This window comes from Ylistrum balloti, unplaced genomic scaffold (assembly GCF_031769215.1).
Source record: "Ylistrum balloti isolate Yb309-2 unplaced genomic scaffold, AGI_CSIRO_Ybal_v1 Utg370868, whole genome shotgun sequence".
NCBI classification, from domain to species: domain Eukaryota; kingdom Metazoa; phylum Mollusca; class Bivalvia; order Pectinida; family Pectinidae; genus Ylistrum; species Ylistrum balloti.
The window spans coordinates 88,122-106,564 of record NW_026782496.1 but is presented as its reverse complement, the minus strand read 5'-3'; the positions used below and the strand labels follow the sequence as shown (position 1 = coordinate 106,564).

At 35.7% G+C, this 18,443-nt stretch overlaps 1 protein-coding gene across 2 annotated transcripts; it reads right to left on the bottom strand.

Moving 5' to 3' along the window:
* Positions 1-6,972: 6,972 nt before the first annotated feature.
* LOC132559153 (probable E3 ubiquitin-protein ligase makorin-1) lies at positions 6,973-17,782 on the bottom strand. 2 transcript variants are annotated; one of them, XM_060223765.1, is made up of 7 exons: positions 17,678-17,782; positions 16,619-16,744; positions 15,672-15,916; positions 14,593-14,828; positions 13,796-14,010; positions 12,478-12,588; positions 6,973-10,307 (listed from the first exon to the last, which is right to left on the bottom strand). In XM_060223765.1, the coding sequence occupies exons 1-7, from the start codon at positions 17,737-17,739 to the stop codon at positions 10,007-10,009; spliced, it is 1,296 nt and encodes a 431-aa protein (XP_060079748.1). In that variant the 5' UTR covers positions 17,740-17,782; the 3' UTR covers positions 6,973-10,006. The 2 variants fall into 2 exon arrangements, with proteins under 2 accessions (XP_060079748.1, XP_060079749.1); XM_060223766.1 differs by lacking the exon at positions 17,678-17,782 and adding an exon at positions 17,144-17,245.
* Between the last annotated feature and the right edge of the window lie 661 nt (positions 17,783-18,443).

The window sequence follows — 18,443 nt, the reverse complement described above, 5'->3', positions numbered from 1 at the left end:
TTTTATCGTTTTCTGTTAATAGGAATGTATCAGTATGAATTTGATTTCTAATATTCTGAATCTGGGCGAGATAAAAAATACCGAGCAGCCAGTATTGTGACGTCATAATATGTGAGACATTTATAATAACATGTCGACTTTTGAGTACCTGTATACAGGAAAAGTCCCTGCTGTATCTTACTGAATGCCGTAAGAGCCTCTTGATGACACCCTGTCTGTTGCCAGGACGTTGATAATTTCAGTAAAAACAAAACAAACTGAAATAAAACAAGAGGCCCCATAGGCCTACGCGGTCATCTGACTATCTATAAAGACACGTGTGTACATGCAGCAGTGATAGTACGAACAAATATGATACAATGAAAACCATCAAGGTTTTTCAGGGAGTGTATGTTGAAGTTAATCCTAATAAGTATGAAAAATTTGCATTTAACTTAAGTGTACTTTACATCAAAATGGTGATATTTGCTGTCACAACTGCTCAGAAAAAAGAAACCGAACGTGGTTTCAATGTTGATATATTTTACAGTTTTGTCGGCATTATATAGATGAAGATAGCATTTATTTTGTTTTTTTAATATTTTGCGCATTTGGAGGCTTCTCCTATAGTTTCCGGGGCTAGAACAATAAATTTCACCTTTTTAATCATCATGTCCCAAGGAATCTTGTAATCAAGTATGTATAATAAATGGCCTTGCTACCCTCTATCTATGCGTCATGGGTTAGAGGCCTTCATAGACCAGTCGCCAGGTACTGCCGCAGGTCAGAGATTTTTCTCCATGAATTGCGGCTTTCCTGTCCCAGCCAAACCTGGCTTGCCTTAAATTACCCTGACTGTCAATAGGACTTAAAGCAACAATAAAGGAAATATCCAAGAGGACATCCAAAGGCAATAAAGCTTTGAATTCTTCATCACTTTAGAGCTTCACAACTGTGAAAGAATTTTAGTTTCACGTTGTTCATCAGATTTTTAAACAAAAAATGCTGGATATATCAAATTGCCTTTTTGAGGCCCTTTCCCTGGCTCCCTTGGGGCCCAGACCCGTTAAGTTCACAACTTTGAACTGACTTTGGCCCAACGATACTTGTGGAGGAATATGATTAATATCTGCCAGCTAGTTAGCACACGACGCTCGAAAGATGGAATACGAAGGCCAAAGGTCATCACGACCCGAAACCTAGTTTATTGTACTGCGTCTTTCTATACTGATTAATATTACTTCCTCGTTTTCTACACTGACTCTCAGTGTTTATGATATATCTTTCAGTGTGGGCATGCTACTCCTTTAACCTAAAGACATTTTTGATAAACCAATGCTTTGTGAGTTCTACATCACATCTCAGACATATCCGGTTGTTTATCCTTAAGGCCTCGTTAGCCTTACCACTGGGGTTCGTGGTATGCGTGTATAAGATATAGATCCATTTGCATTTTACTTTTTTATAGGTTGTAAATTATGCACATAATTGCATTAAAAGTTCTCGGAAACCCTTACCAGGGTCGGATATGACATACTTCCTTTTTTTCGTAAGGAACCATTGGTAGAAAGCGATTTCCCGGTAACGAAGTAAAAAATTAAGACCTATGTCATTATTCGCATTAGAAACAGAGTTTGGGTTAGTCTAGTGCATGTATATGTGAAAATATATTGATATGCTCAAGTCTTTGTTGTCTTTCTGATTTAGATTCCAATAGGACATAAGAGTTAAGTTTTTGATGGAAATGTGATAAACTATTTTATTAATGTTTGTTGCCACTGTTTACTATCATGGGTTTTGTTTATGGTTGACGATCATGAATTCGTCATTACCCTTGGCGAGTGTTTATGGTAACCGAGTATTCTGCCCTTCATCTGTGTGACGCTTATCCGTGCATGTATCGCAAGAATGACAGGTCTGGATTGTAAAACCAAACTTCCTAACTGCCATCTGATGGCAAGGGCGTACAAGTAAACATCACACAGGTGCCGGATAAGCTCACAATACAGATATCCCAATGCGCACTGTTGACCCTATGACTTCAATGTATTCAAACTCGGGCTCGGGTAACATTCTTTCCAACGGAAGTTGGCATTTACCATGTTTATATATATATTTATCCACACTAACAGAAATATTCACACTAATAGATATAGCATGATCATAATATAATCATGATTTGCCAATACTGCACTGGTAGCAATATTATATGTTTAATGTAAAAAAGGTCATGATTTATAACAAGGTCTCCGCTAGGATTATAACCTTGGACCACAGCCTTACTAGTCTGACGTTCAACCGATCATTGCGATAACAAGTTATTTCTTTAATATATCATGGTCAGTATTTGACCAGGGTTACTTGTCAATATACAAAAACATTTCATATACATTCATATTTACACTATGGCAGACAAATCTCGAAAAAAAATAAAACGAAAACAATGCTGGAGCAAAATGAATGCAACTTATGGCGGAATTCGGTTCCTGCATCTTCGGGGTTATTTTTCTGCACATGGCACTAACTATTCAAGAGAAGAAACTCTGTCGTGACTTCTTAGAAATTAGAAACGAAAATAGTTTTATTTCTGATGAAAAAGGAAAGCGCATCAAAATCGGCCGACTCAATACAGGCGTCATATCGTATCCCCTATCATAAAAGTATTTTTCTTTTTTTGTCCATCAGACAAGTATAAAGTATCCCCCATCTTTAGATCAATACTTTAAGTTTATCTGTTTTACAAAGGTGGAGTCGACATGTCAACGTATATGCGAATTTAACATTAGCATCCTTCCAGTGCATTATCATGAGGCAATTCCAATAAATTATGTCATTAATATGTGCACATTATATCAACCAACATTTTGATACCACATATCACACTATTTCAGGAGAAACGTTTCTTTTATGTACACTACTAGTGACGGGTTTTGCCTTTGTCAGTTCCGATCCATAATTTGTGGCAATTTGAGAATCTGACACGAGATAGAACAGTTGCAGTTTGAAGCACATTACATTGCGTTTTAGTATAGCAGAACTGCTCAAGTGATTGCTTGTTTGAACTTGAGTGTTGCATGGACTGGGTTAGTTTAATCTTGATGCTGAACATGTCCCAAGAAATACAAAATGCACGTAACACGTGCACACATTCCAACGGTTCGCTTGCCCTCTGGACAGACACAGTAGTAATATCTGACAGGGTCATCTTGATTATTTCTGTCAAACGCAATCCACACATTGTATTTTGAATGTGATTTGTGCCTTTGATGGATTTGGCTTCGGAGAAGATTTTCATCATGCTGATAGACCCAAACTCTCCAGCAGGAGTCAGATGCTCAGCAATATATCTCAACTTCTTCAAGGTCACCCAATGCATTGAAACAGTAGTCTTCAATGCCGTGTTGTGGTAGGAGGGGAAGGACAGCACGGCGAACAAGTCAGTGGATCTCTTCGTTGTCTCTGTAGTGCGTCTGGAGTCTTAGTTGTTGGGCCTTTCTCCAAATGCACCGGGTAAAGTGAAAGAAACATCCTTTCACTGTAATCCATGGGAATACGGCTTTGGTGGCGTTCTGGGCAGCAGATTCAAAGTCCCTGAAAATGACGGTCGGGTTAAATTGAAGATGTAGACCCTCCATTGTAGCTTTCAGATTCTCCAACATTCTGGTGTATTTGATCTGTGATTTCCATGGTAACAATGCAAACACAAGCGGGTCCATCTGGTAGTCGATCTCGGCATGGATGGTGTATAGTTGAGTGACGAACCTTGGACATGTGTAGAATGTTCCATCACAATACAAAGTGCCAGTCGCCGACAAGATCTCCAGGCTATTGGTTGTGGCTAAAATTCTCGAATTGTCACTGTTGTCGTCAAAGAGCAGAAATTGGGTACCTATATTGGTTTGTGTCCACTCGTCCTGTAGGGCGATATCTGTGGCTAAAGGTCAGTAAACTTGGATGAAGCTTTGCTCTCCTGTGATATAGGGATGTCTTGCAGGAGGGGAAAGTCGGTATCTGTTCCACCATTAGTTGTTTGTCAGCTGTCCAGTCAGGCGTCTGAAGCACGGCGATTTCTTCTTCGCCATAGATGGCAGGTACTTCTTCATCGTTGCATCTCTTCTTTATGTTGTCCATGGCTTCCCGCACTTCTACTTCAAAGCGGTTTGGTTGGTGGTTGTGCTGTTGACTCATCTTTACTGGAATGTCGTTGGTAGTGTTCATTGTGGCAGGGCAAGTTCGAATGCAGCATCTCACTAGGTTGTTTCTCGGTAGTTGTTCTTTACCATATAGCTGAATCCGACTTGATGAAGTTGGAATCCATGATATTTCATTAAAACTTCAGTGATATATGTAGCGGGCGGTGTTGTGCCAAAAAAACAAAACCGCTGGGTTCGTTCAATGTTTAATCGATTGATCGATGTAAAATAGACATTCTGGAATATACAATAAAACATAACCACACACTCTCATTACTTCACAAATCTCTCGAAACATATTCAACAATTCATTTCATCGAGTGAAACAATATTATTACTTCTACATTTGAATAAAATATAAGATCCAATAAAATACTTTACAACATGACAGTTCCAATAGTAATAATGTAAAATCACACTTACAACACGTATCGTGCGCTAACGTACAAGTCATATATAAGTTCACAACACTCAAAAATCACCTCGTCGTCAGTTATATATAACAAGCAAGAAATGCAGAACGCGTAAAGGATTTACGAATATTATAATATATATATACATCGTTTATTCCAAATATTACCCTGAACGTTCAGTTACCGTTAAAACATTATTGCAACAATTGTATTGTTCATACAAACACTCGTCACTCACAATGAGACTATATTAGAAGAAATACTTACCATAAAGACGAAACCCGAGAACCTGACATTTGAACACCCGTCTAACCCGCAAGCCAGGATTCAAATGTACCCCGATATAGTAAAAGACAAAAGACGTATACCAAGGAGAAACTTTCAACCAATCAAACAACTCCATCAAGGTCCGTCACGTTGTCTTGTGTCCAGTCGGTCAGTGAACACTACTCACGTACACATGTACATACATATACACTACACAAAGGGACGCGCTCGCTAATACGTATAAACGTTACGCGCGCAGGTAAAACGTGACACTAACGATGTGTTCGCGATGATAAATAATACCCACATGTACATAACCAGTGCACACACACACATATATATACCAGAATACAAAATATAGATACTACATAAATCAGTACCAATATACAAAATACGACCCTATTACATATATATATTCTATACGAGCTTGGGTGTTCACTTCAAATACTCACAAGCTCTCACTCCAAGCTTGGGTGTTCACCTCAATGTACTCAACTCATCAGCAGCTTCATTACTCACAAGCTCTCACTCCAAGCTTGGATGTTCACCCCACCATCTTTTTGGTGTGAAGTGTTCATATTGACATCCAGTAATGAGAATTTCTTATTTACTAATTGAAGAATAAAAATTATAAGTGATAGTTTAAAACCATTGATAAAATATTTAATTATAAATTATGAGTTTATAGTAATTACAATTATTAAATTAGAAACACATTTATAAATCTTCAATTAACTTTGATTTTTATTCAAAATATTTAGGGAAAAAATATATTTATTGTGGGTATTTTTTCCATCTCTCAATTACATTTATCTATATAATATCACATGTCACATCCTATTTACCTGTATTATTGGGGACAAGTTACCTGTTGAAACAACACCTTGGGACACTAGCCACTATAACAACAAACATACTATTGGGACATTTAGGAATTATAATCATTCAATTTAGGGACAGTCAGGAATAAAACCTTTTGGTAATTACTTACCTGTACAGGAATAAGATATTATTTTCAAATCTAAAGGTTACAATAATATACACTTACTAGATATGCTTGCAGGGGCAGAGGATGGGAGTTGGGAATGTTAGAAGAATGATCTAGAACATCAATTAATTTTTATGTTTAGCAGCTATTCAGTGAATTGTTATATAGAACCGGAAAAATCTTATCCTGTGATTCTAGGAGGTTTATTGCACATAGGATTATACTTACATTGATTAAAGAAACCAAATGGTTAGAACTTCAATTCATAACCAATAAAAAATTTAAATATCTGTTAAAAATTGTGTACTTTCTGTTATTCTATAATATGTTTTATTAACAACGTCCAATTTTAAATAAAATAGGAGCGATCTAACATTAATTCATATCATTATAATTTGGAGAGTGTAAACAATGCCTTTGCACGTGCAATTTTAAATTCAGATTAATTCAAATTCATTTATTTCACCTGTCACGCATACAGCGTGAAACAAAAGGTCATCTTACAAAGTAGGAATTGAAACATGACTGGCAAATTAAGATCTGACTAATTGCATAATCATACATAGTAAATCATATTAAACCCGCCGGTTAAAACGAGGTTCCGAAAGGTCACGTCATGAACTCGGCCATCTCTGATCTAAACAGTGATGGGTGATAGACAAAACAGCGAGTGTCAACTAGAGTTAGATTGAAGCTGACACTCTTTATCATTGTAGTCTAATTTTAAGTATTACAATGCCTGCATGTAAATCAAAGGCATGGGAAAAATAACAAAATCTAACCGTTTAGTCCTTTTTATCAGATCAAAAACTCAAGAGAAGCACAAAATGCCCCAAGAAGGGATCTGCAAGGCATACATCTTGGATATTCACATTAGATTTAAAAGCTCCATGAAACTATTGTTGTCTCTCTTTGAATTTCAAGCTTAAAAAGGTTTCAAAAGCAAACAAGCAAACCACTGGCGAGTCATTCATAGCAATGCCAAGAAATGCAAACATGGGTCTTTTACGAGAAATTTGACATTTTTCATTTTTGACCTCAGGAGTTTTGAATGTAGGTCAAGGAATTGACTAACCAACAACCTTGACCTAATCATAATAAGCTGATCAATAAATAAACACAAAAAATGACATGAATTTGCATAACAAGAATTTATTTCATTTTCCTGATCTGACCACAATCCTTGGAATACACGTTGGTCAGAAAACACACCCTGTTTCTTTCATTTCTAATATTATGGAAAGGTAGGACATGTTTTCTATTTTTCAATATTTTTTAAAGAATACATGTATTTTAGGCATAGTTAAAAAAGAGATAACGAGCAAATTGTAACACTACCATTCTCATGACTCTGGATGTCATGGGATGGGCTTATTATTATTATATAAATGAAATAATTTCATATTCACTGAACACCAATAAATGCTGGCAAGCTTATTACCTGATATGGGCTTATTGCAAGAAAAATATGGTTTTAAGTGTATAGCATACCAAAGGCCAGGCTATCTTTTTCTACTGACCAGGAAAACCAGAGATGGACAAACACAAATTGACGTTTGTACAGATGGATAAATACAATCCAAAGAATTACCTGGTAACTATAGTCTGTGACTTACCTTAGCCCAAACCCAACTGTCACAGTACTCAAATCTGAGATCAATTTGTTCTGATCACAACCAGATATTTGATTTTTTAATTGAACACATAAGATTTGACAAAATAAATATCTGAGCTCTTACTTTCATTCTATTGTGAAATTTAAGGTCAATATATGAAATTATATAATAGAAAGTGAAAGTATATAAATCTCTTTCTATCACAACAGGCGAGCGTTATTTAACTCCCAAGGCCTCATTTAATCATCAGAACTGTTTTAGAAACATGTAATACCACATGTGGTATAACAATTAGGCTTGTTTTGATTGGCCGACAGGATGAATTTAGACTGAAAGGGCACTTCACCAACTAACAGAAATGAAAACATGGAGAAAGTAGTTTATTCATTATTGTTTTCAAAACAATTTGATTTTCATTTTTTTTTTTTTTCATTTTGAAGATAGCAAAACTTTTGACTTTTATACATGGTATTTCTCTCACTCTTGTTTGTTATTTTCCAAAAGTTACAAAATTACTTGATCAAGCTTGTGTCTTTTTGTAAATGCTGAAAAATAACTTACTCGAATGAATGCCATACAATGTATTAAAACCACTCCTTGTGTAACCTCTTTCTCCTTCAGTCAATAACTTCAATACGGTACAAAAAAATGCTTTATGCCAAAAATAAACATCGTAAAACAAATCTTGGTAAAAACATTAATTTTGTAATTGATTGTACTGTTTTATACACTTCGAGTTACGTTTTTATGGTAGTGTGATATTCAAAAATTATGTCAAATGTCCATCACCTGATAGTTTTGGAAAGGGAAGCAGTTCATTTTGAAAACATGAACACATGATGGATGGCAGAAATGACAGTGTCAGTAGTGACACAGTCAGTAAAATTCTGTTTTTCAACACTGGCTTTTGTTATTGATTGGCAAATGTTATTTGGAAACTCAAAGTCAATAAAAAATTATGAACTAACATTATCCCGAACAATTTCAGAAGGGAAGCCTTTTTTAGTGTGCATGCGTTATTATATATGATGCAAACATTTACATATCTAGACTCTACAGATCAGGATTTTTTGCTTTTTATACATATTGATTAACCTCTTTAAGTGCATATTTTAGTGAAAACCAACTGTCGTTGTTTATAAGGTGATATACTTAATATAAATAAACACAATAATAACAAAATCAGTCAAAAAAAAAAAGTTTTACCATGATGTTGCTTTAGCCGAGAAACAGACCGAAACATAATGTCTAACCAATGTGTATTGGATAGATCAATGAAAGGACAGACAGGCGGACAGATGGACAGACCAGGTGAATGCTCATGCTCAGTTCATTAACACAATATCACAGACATCACAACGGATATAAACATTCAATTAATCATGAATTCAGGGTTTCAAGATTTCATAATTATAACAAAAAAATCACAATCTAGGACTAGCCTGTTGGAGACATCAGCTGTTCAGAAAGAAAGTTAACAGTAAACTTTCATCAACATTTGTAAATATTCTGCATCCTTATTTAAAAAAGATGATTTTAACAACTTTCTCCAATTAAGAGAAAAAAAATGCCGTTGATAAATCTACACTGTACCATTGTTTTTGATATCAATTATATCTACAGTGTCCATGCTGAGTAGCTATGACAATACAAATAATGATTAGATATGAGATGTAGTATCATCAACATGGTAAACAAATTTTTATTTACTTTCCCTTTTTTAAAGCAATCTATGATATTAGCAGTGTGATTCATAAAGATAAAAAAAAACCCAACTTATGTTATAATCACATACATTAAGAAAGAAACAATTCTAGGCATTGATATTTCATTCGGAATGCAAAGGTGATGAGATATTAAAAAAAAAAGAAATAAGTTTATCAGTTTATATCTAAATGGCAGATCACTAAGCCAAGTTTGGTTCACCTCTAAATGACCAAATATTAACTCAACTTAGCCTGTTGATGCTTATCTGCTAAAATAGACAGACTTGTCTTTTCCCTGTTCAAAAACTATTATGGTTCCACAAAGTAAATACTGCACCTATCAGGAAATAAGATGTGTCTTTTTATGCAAATCAATGACTATCACAGTTGAGACATATAAGTGTGCTGATTACAATTAATATTTCCATTCCTGACACAACAAATGTGGATGGCTTTGGAAATTTGACTTTAAGGCTGTATGCTACCTTGGTAATGTGATATGTATGGTACTAAGGATATAAGCTACACTGTAAGGCTTTACATGACATTGCTGCAAGAGGTTTAGTATTAATGTTGTAATTGGTACTATATTCTATTGTATACCTCTTTCCAAAAGGAGTTCCATCATTCACCAGTGAAAGATCTTTTATGAAGGTAAAAAAGACATGGATGAGGAAGACAAATCTGACATATAACACAGGTAGCATATATCCTCAACAGATGTTTACAGAGCCCCACTAATGAGCACTACTTGGAGGAATATTCTAAACTTTGTGACAGTATAAATGCTTAAATGTACAGAACCGATATCAGTCCAAGGGAAAAACAATCACATTTTCAAGGATCACCAAAATTCATCAAAATCACTATCGCTATCCATGTCGCCTAGTGTAAGATTTAGCAATAAATTATCTAACTCCTCTTCTAGTTCTAAAAGCAGCACTCTGTTTTCTCTCTCTTCAAAGAAATCCCATAAACTTATTTGAGACACCAAGTCTATATCTCCTTCAGCATTTTGCCTTCGTCTTCGTTGTCTTGGTTTTGGTGCTGCTACTGAACCATCAGCATTTGCATGTAGATAGAAGCACTTATCATTGAACGGACATTCACCTTCTCCTTTCTTGAAATACATACAGTGTTTAGCACTGAAACAAACAAAACATTTCTTCAATAATAACAAATGTTTCATCATAGGAGCCTAAAAACACAATATGTCACATAGGGCCAAATAATGTATGTAAAAACATCAAACTAATAGATGCCAAATATTATTATAAAACAAAATAAAAATCACTTGATAAAACGCTTAATTTAACACATGAAACAACAAAACCAAATAAAATACATTAGTATCCCCGGGACGGGGTGCAGAAAGGGACATTAATAGTAGAATGAAGAGAAGGTGGGCAGATAGGGACAACAAGATGCCCATTGGGCATGCACTGGTCACCAGGTATTCAATGTTCATCAAAAGTAGAATCAATGTTAATATCACAAATATATTGACATGTACACTACTGGCATGCAAAGTAGGCACATCGTATCAATTTTAACCAATTTGACAACAAATAGCTTACAATACACAATTTTAAACAGTGACAGTTATTACTTGGATTATAGGTAAATGCAACTTCTTTTTTTCTCAAAATTTGTTAAGATTGCTAGACATTATGGGTGACAGTAATGGTTGGGTGAGGGAAAAGGGGAAGTGAAGGACATCATAAGATTTCTAGACATTATGGGGGACAGCAATGGTTGGGTGAGGGAAAGGAGAAGTGAGGGACATCAGTTGTTAAGATTAGATAAACAAGAGATCCCAGAGGGATCTTGGCGCCCACCATTTGAGGATCTGTTTTCAGTTCTTGAAGATTTGTTTATTTTTTTTTGTTTGTTACAGGTGTTGTAAATGTTCATGAACTGGTCTTCATTGAATGTACTCAATGATGGCACAAGATATTTTTATTAAACACCTATTAGCAAATATCATTTGAAAAAGATCCCAAAGTATTATTAGACAGCAGTCAGTTACAGGTGGATAATGGACAATATGCTTGTGCTGTATTACTATCAAAATCCAAGATGGCTGCCTAGGGGCCACCTTGATTTCAAATCAGTCCAAAAAAGGTACAATGCACAACTAGGGACCAAGGGAAACCAATATCTATGAAATATCAGAAGGATCCATGCAGTACTTCCTCAGATATAGCAGTAACAAGACTTTGCTCTCAAAATCCAAGATGGCTGCCTGTCAGCCATCTTGATTTCGGATCAGTCCAAAAAGGTATAATGCACAACTTGGAACCAAAGGGAACCTGCATATGAAATTTGAGAAAGTTCCATCCAGTACTTTTCAAGAAATAGCAGTAACAAACTTTTACATTCAAAATCCAAGATGGCCACCTGTCATCAGAATATCAGAAGGATCCATGCAGTACTTCCTCAGATATAGCAGTAACAAGACTTTGCTCTCAAAATCCAAGATGGCTGCCTGTCAGCCATCTTGATTGCATATGAAATTTAAGAGAAATAGCGGTAACAAACTTTTACTTCCAAAATCCAAGATGGCCACCTGTCGTCTTGAATGAGGATCAGTCCAAAAAGGTACAATGCACAACTAGGGACCAAGGGGAATCTGCATATGAAATTTAAGGAAGATCCATCCAGTACTTTCTCAGAAATAGCGGTAACAAACTTTTACTTCCAAAATCCAAGATGGCCACCTGTCGGCCATCTTCAATGAGGATCAGTCCAAAAAAGGTACAATGCACAACTAGGGACCAAGGGGAAACTGCATATGAAATTTGAGGAAGATCCATCCAGTACTTTCTCAGAAATAGCTGTAACAAACTTTTACTTCCAAAATCCAAGATGGCCACCTGTCGGCCATCTTGAATTCTAATCAGTCCAAAAAAAGTACAATGCACAACTAGGTACCAAGGGGAAACTGCATATGAAATTTGAGAAAGATCCATCCAGTACTTTTCCAGAAATAGCGGTAACAAACTTTTACTTCCAAAATCCAAGATGGCCACCTGTCGGCCATCTTGAATGAGGATCAGTTCACAAAAGGTACAATGCACAACTAGGGACCAAGGGGAACCTGCATATGAAATTTGAGAAAGATCCATCCCGTACTTTTCCAGAAATAGCGGTAACAAGAATTGTTTACGGACGAACGGACGACGGACGCAGGGCGATTTGAATAACCCACCATCTATTAGATGGTGGGCTAATAATGATGGTTGGGGAGGGACACACAGGAGAGCTACAGAAAACCCCCTCCTCCTTCCATCATAACATGCTGTGATAGGTTACCTTAGAGCTTTCTTATAGCCTTGTATTAGCTTTTTCTTCTCCTCCTCACTTTCCACCCAGTATTTACTAGGAGTGACGAAGTCAGAGGTTACACGACATTCTGGGCAGGCCCTGAAACAGTACAACATCATATGAGAGAAGTCTACCAAAGAAATTAAAAAACAACGGATAAAGTACCTCTAGAGATATAACAATGATAAAAGACAATTCACAGATAATTGACAAAACGGCAATAATTACCATTAAATACAGATGAGCTAAAAATGTCCAATATCTTTTTGAATCTACAAATGTAATACATAAAATCCATCTTATTCGTGATATGTCGCCCTTTGCCTCTGAAATGTATACAAAGTATACAATGTCATCAATAGAATCTCCCATTTGCCATAAATATTTCATTTTACTTCACTAAAGGTTTGGTAAAATGAAAAATTCTGAGACATATTTCAGAAATCTCCCAGGAATGGAACCTCAAATTTCACAAGTGGCCAGAGGACCTTTTTCTTTAACTGCTAACCAAGCTCTGTATAAGCTATAGTTTTTGTTATATTTGACATATTATAGAAATCATTTTATCAACAGAGTGAGATAATTTGGACAGCATTATACATCAAGAAATGTAAATGAAATACTGTGTATGTGCACAACTATAACCGCCATCCCAAGTTAAAACTTTGATTAACTAAGTATGAATTATTTCCATTCCAAATTAAACAAATTATCTTCAAAACTAAGCTTCTTACATTAAACTGAAGACCTTCCATATAGGGTAATGCGAGACCCTTACATCATGAAATTCAGTCAAGCATCTCAAGGCTCTCCTATCCAAGAACAGAATTTGATTCTAGCTATCTGGGCCTTTTAAATTTAAGTCAAATTAAACACTTTCAGCCTTGCCCTTTAGGCCCCTGGGAGTCAGCTAGGGTCAATGTGTGTACCAGCAAACACATATCCTATGCTAGTAAATCTTAAAAAGTTTGACTTATTTTTATTGGAAATTTGATAAATAGTGGTAAAAATGATTATCCTATATAAACTATAGAATTAATTAATTTTACGATATCTGGATCTGCAGGAGATATTTCACAGTTCAGTCAATTTGACCTGGCCATCAGGTCCCTGGGGAGAGACCATACAATTCACAATTTTGGGTTACTTTTGGATATGGAAGGTCTACAAAATTTCAATAAAATTAGTAAGGGGTTTCCAGAACAGGTAAAAAATGTCAATTTTTCATGGACACTTGAGGGATAGCAGACAAAAAGCCATTGCAAAAGGTCAGAGACTTCATCTCAAGAGACCAAAGAATTCATACCTAACAATTTTATTTTCAAATTGCCTGGCACCCCTCCACTTGCGAATACAACTGAGACAGAATATATGATTACAGTTGGACAGTATTCCAAAACGTTGCTCTGTTGGGGGCTCCTTTTCTAGTATGGTGTCCATACAGATCCCACACACTTTGTCTTTGCTTAGGGCAATAGCGAAAGACAACTCCATATCCTTTTCAAGCTGTTTCATGCATTCCTGTAAACAAGGAAATACCATAATTTTTGCTTCATACATTTTTATATTGCTGTACTGTATATTACAACATTCCTGAACATACAAGTAGAATTTAACATTTCAGAAATTTTACTTGGTACCTACCGTACATTATGCAAGCTTAGTCTAGCTATTTTGGTATCCAATATTTACAGGAAGTTTCATATAAATTAATCTATAAATAAAGATGAGAAGATGCTAATAAGGAAATGTCAATGGACAAAGGATGTCACAGTATGTCATAATCTCAATTGGTCCTTTGATCCAAGCAAGATAATAATATATAACATATGGACAGACAGTATTTCTAGCCACTGTGACCTTAACCTTAACGTCAAATGTATGACATAAAGAGGAACTTGTTAAAGACATAAAGATTTTAACAAGTTTTACTAAAATGCATCTTAAAACATGCTTGATAGAAAATGGTTTAAAAATGAACAGATGGATGAATGGACCTGTCAAATACATTAAAGCTTTTCCTTGATAGGTGGTGAAAAGAAGAATGAAAAAAAATGTTTAAAAAGTGAAAAAGGTCCTGTTTACTTAGTTACAGATCCTTACACTGTTGTGTTTCTCCCGCTGATCATGATCAGACGGATGAAGCACTGGCATACCACACACTTCACATATGTCCCCATGTATGTAGGCACATTCCTCATCATAGGGACAGTGACCTTGGGCAAAGAAAGGGCAGACTAGTTTGGACAAATCACTGTAAGGGTCCATCCCTTCCTGTATGATAAGTGGTTTGGGGTTTTCACTGCCAATTTCTACGGCATTAGAGTAGGAAAATGGAACTGAAATAAAGAACAGAACTTTGAACTGACACATCACCATAAAAAAATACATCTGCCTGATGTCCTAGTGATAAGTTACATGACTAGAAAATAATTGATATCCATAAAAACTTCAAGAAAAAACTTCAGTGTTTGTATAGATTACTGTGCTTATCCACAACACATTTCTGTTACCTGAATTCAGCTGGCAATAAACCCTTGCCTGATAATTATTAGCCTATCCATATCTATTGCTGTTTTGTAAGACTGCACACTGATGATATCTTACCTTCTTCCAGCAAGCCCGTCCACCCACTTTCAGTCATAATTTATCATTCAACCACTTTTATTCAGAAGAACCAGAATTAGGACACACCTACTTTTACTCAGAATTTATCATCCACCCACTTTGTGACAATTCATAAATACATGTTGGCCTTCTGAACATTTTAAAAACACAGTAACTCTGACTCAGGTGATGAGGTTATTTGTGTATGTTCCTGATCAGCAATAGATATGGGTAGGCTTATCACTAAGCATGGAAATATTGCAGGATATATTAAATATACCTTTAGCCTGAATTTTGTTTAAACAGTTCAATCCTGACTGAATGCATGAATCTAACATTTTTTATTGTTCATTACAATAAGTACCTGGTAGTAGAATCTACCTAAAGAACAGAGATAGATCAAATCAAAATTGTCTAAAATATAATGATATGGTTGGTCACTGGCTAGCTGCAAAATTTGCCAGATGAGCTCTGAACACAAATATTTGAACAACATAAAAAGCACAAGTACATGGCTGGCCAACTACAAAGTATAACTCATCTCACATATACAGTTGTTATGGTAAAATAATTACCTGAAGAACACTGATATGGTTGACCAGGCACAAACTCTGTGGCTTTGACCCATTCATCTGGAGGCCTTGGAGAGGAAATTGATACAACATCAACATCCTGTTTTGATTTTTTTAGAGATACCATATTGCCGAAGGGTTTTGTATCTACACAAGTTATGGGTAGAGGTCTGTTTGATGGAGTCGTCCGCATATTCTCAAGCACATTCGAACCTGGAATCTTAGACTTTGGTTTCACGTGGTCATATCTGAAACAGACCCAGAATATGTATTAAACAACCTGCATTACTACTATCATTGATGTGAATTATGAAAAATGTTCACCAACAATCAATATACAAACAGAGAGGGTCTAATACTAATGATTGAAGTTTTCAACAATTCTTCTTGCTAGTAGATACCATTTCACATAGCACAACTACATGTATGATGTATCAGGGAATAACACCAGAGTTTGATAAATGAAACAAACTTTTTAACCAGTCGCAAGGCATTCAGTTTACCTTTGGCATTTGGCAATTTCAGAAGCCAAATGCAAATCTGGAGAGTCAAGACGTGTGAAATACAAAAGCTGACGAACTCAAAAAGAGTCAAAACTCAATTTGGGAGCCAAAAACATATTCTTAAGGGTCTTAAGGACACTGAATGCCTTGCAGTTGCAATATAAAAAGCCTAAGGAAATATTTCATGTTTTTCTTAATATTAGCCTAAAATATACACTATTTAACAGTGTTGTAAGTTATTGTATCTATTAATCAAAAGTATTCCTTTTTTGGGTTGAAACTAGGCAATGAAGTACTTGCTTGAAATAAATGTATACATCTTCCTAATTGTCTTCTGTCAGACAAGAGGATTTCCCTTTCTTGCTATTTAAGTAGTTGATCAATAAACATTGTCTAAATTATAACTGTAAAGTGACAACTATTTAAGACTGGTGATACACTATTCACCTGCAACCATCTCCATATGTACAGGATCCTTTGAGATAAAACCTGCAGATGCTTGATGGCTTGTCGTGACGGTCATGTGAGTAGCTACATTTATCTCCTTGCCTACACGCTCCATGTACGAAATATCTATAACAAGGAAAAATATGTTGATATACAAAAAAATTTCCAAGTATGGAAGAAGCAGTATTTTTAATGATAAAATTGAAACCAATCTCAGACATAATTTATAATGTAAAGAAATCTTCTTAATTCTTTGTAATTCAATCAATTCTGCAGTAAGAGCAGTTTAAAACATATCAGGATTTAAAGTATGGTGTGTCAAATAAAGTTTTAATATGAAGTTTTCTGAGACTTTAACAGAACATGAGGCTATAATGAGGCCTTTGTAAAAATGTGTTTGCCATCCATGAATATTGTTTCCCAATACAACTGAACATGTGGTGTTTGGTGCTGTGATGGAGGATTATATTGGTATGTAAAAATTTCAGTTTAACAAGGATATTCCCAATCTGGGTTTTGGAGTACCTTATAATATGACTTGTTTTTGCTGCTGCTATTTTGCATAATTTAATTGAGCTGCTGATGACCAAGAAAAAATAAAATCATGCATAGTTCAAAACTCTCTGGACCAGCATTATTGACACAAAACCTTTGGCTGAAAGTTTAGTTTGAGTTGAGAGACGATAAAAAATGGGGGACCAAAGGAAATTTTCCAGTCAATGTCTATAACAAGATGGTTAAACAGGTTGGGATCATCCCCTCATATGGGCAGTAGTCCTTCATTATTTGAGTAATACTTTAGTGAGTTCATGACCATTTGAAATAGCATCATAGTTCTTTCAAACATTTACAACAAAAGAAGACGTAATCTCGTCGTGTCTGTTGTTTTTGCTCTCGTCGATTTTTCGATCCGGTCATGTTCACCGTAAGACACACACGTACTGTATACAGTACAACAAGTGTCCCCTGCGGTTGACCACTTCAAGTTGAAGACAGTATCAACAAAGTACTTCTGAAAATGGCCGTTGACAACCAAAGATATCCTTTAAGTTGATATACCTGCACAACACCGTCGAACTCCAATTTGACGAAAAGGCAGTGCTTTTACCCCCCTCTGCCATGGTAGTTACATTGTTGATGCAACACCGTTTTAATCGTGCGAGTCAGGCACTTCCGGTTTGTCATTGTTAATTTCCGGTCAAAATAGAGTTGCGGCGGCATATTTGATCACCGAAGAAGATGCGGCAGCTGGAGCCTGAAGTGATGAATTTCGGTAAGTCTTTGATTTGATTGTGATGTGTAAATAAATTGATTCTTTATCACTGAAGATTTCATTGTTGTTTGGTATGAAAACTCAAAGCATAATTTCTATTTTTTCATAATTGACAATATCCGAACCATAAGTCTAACTTAGTTATCTCCCCTTCCACTTGGGATATCTTTTCAATTGATGTACTCCTAACTTCACTTTATAAATCTCCCAAAAATGCAAAGCTGTCCTCTCTTGCTACGTAATTTAAAAAGTCACTTAGTAAGAAAAAATAAATATAAAAATATAAATATTAATGGAAGACAAATTGAATGATAACAATATTTTTTCAATAGCACTGAGTATCTGCATCAGTACATATTTAGGGCAAATGAGATTAAATACAACATCAGGTGTCTGTCTGTTATTTGTTCTTCATCCATCCTGCGTCAACTTTTCCCTTTCAACAATTTCTCCTCAACAGACTCAGATCAGGGTACTTGATATTAGGCTTGTTGAGCATATAGTAGCTGGGATGAAGATGGTCAAGTTTGTTCAGAAGGGTGACCTTGACCT

Excerpts from the sequence above, each read along its gene's own strand:
- LOC132559153 (XM_060223765.1), bottom strand. The coding sequence starts at position 17,739 with ATGGCAGAGGGGGGTAAAAGCACTGCCTTTTCGTCAAATTGGAGTTCG. Across the intron at positions 16,745-17,677 it reads AGTTCGACGGTGTTGTGCAG|ATATTTCGTACATGGAGCGT; the intron begins GTATATCAACTT and ends TCCTTGTTATAG. Across the intron at positions 10,308-12,477 it reads GGCTATAAGAAAGCTCTAAG|TGCTAAACACTGTATGTATT; the intron begins GTAACCTATCAC and ends TGTTTGTTTCAG.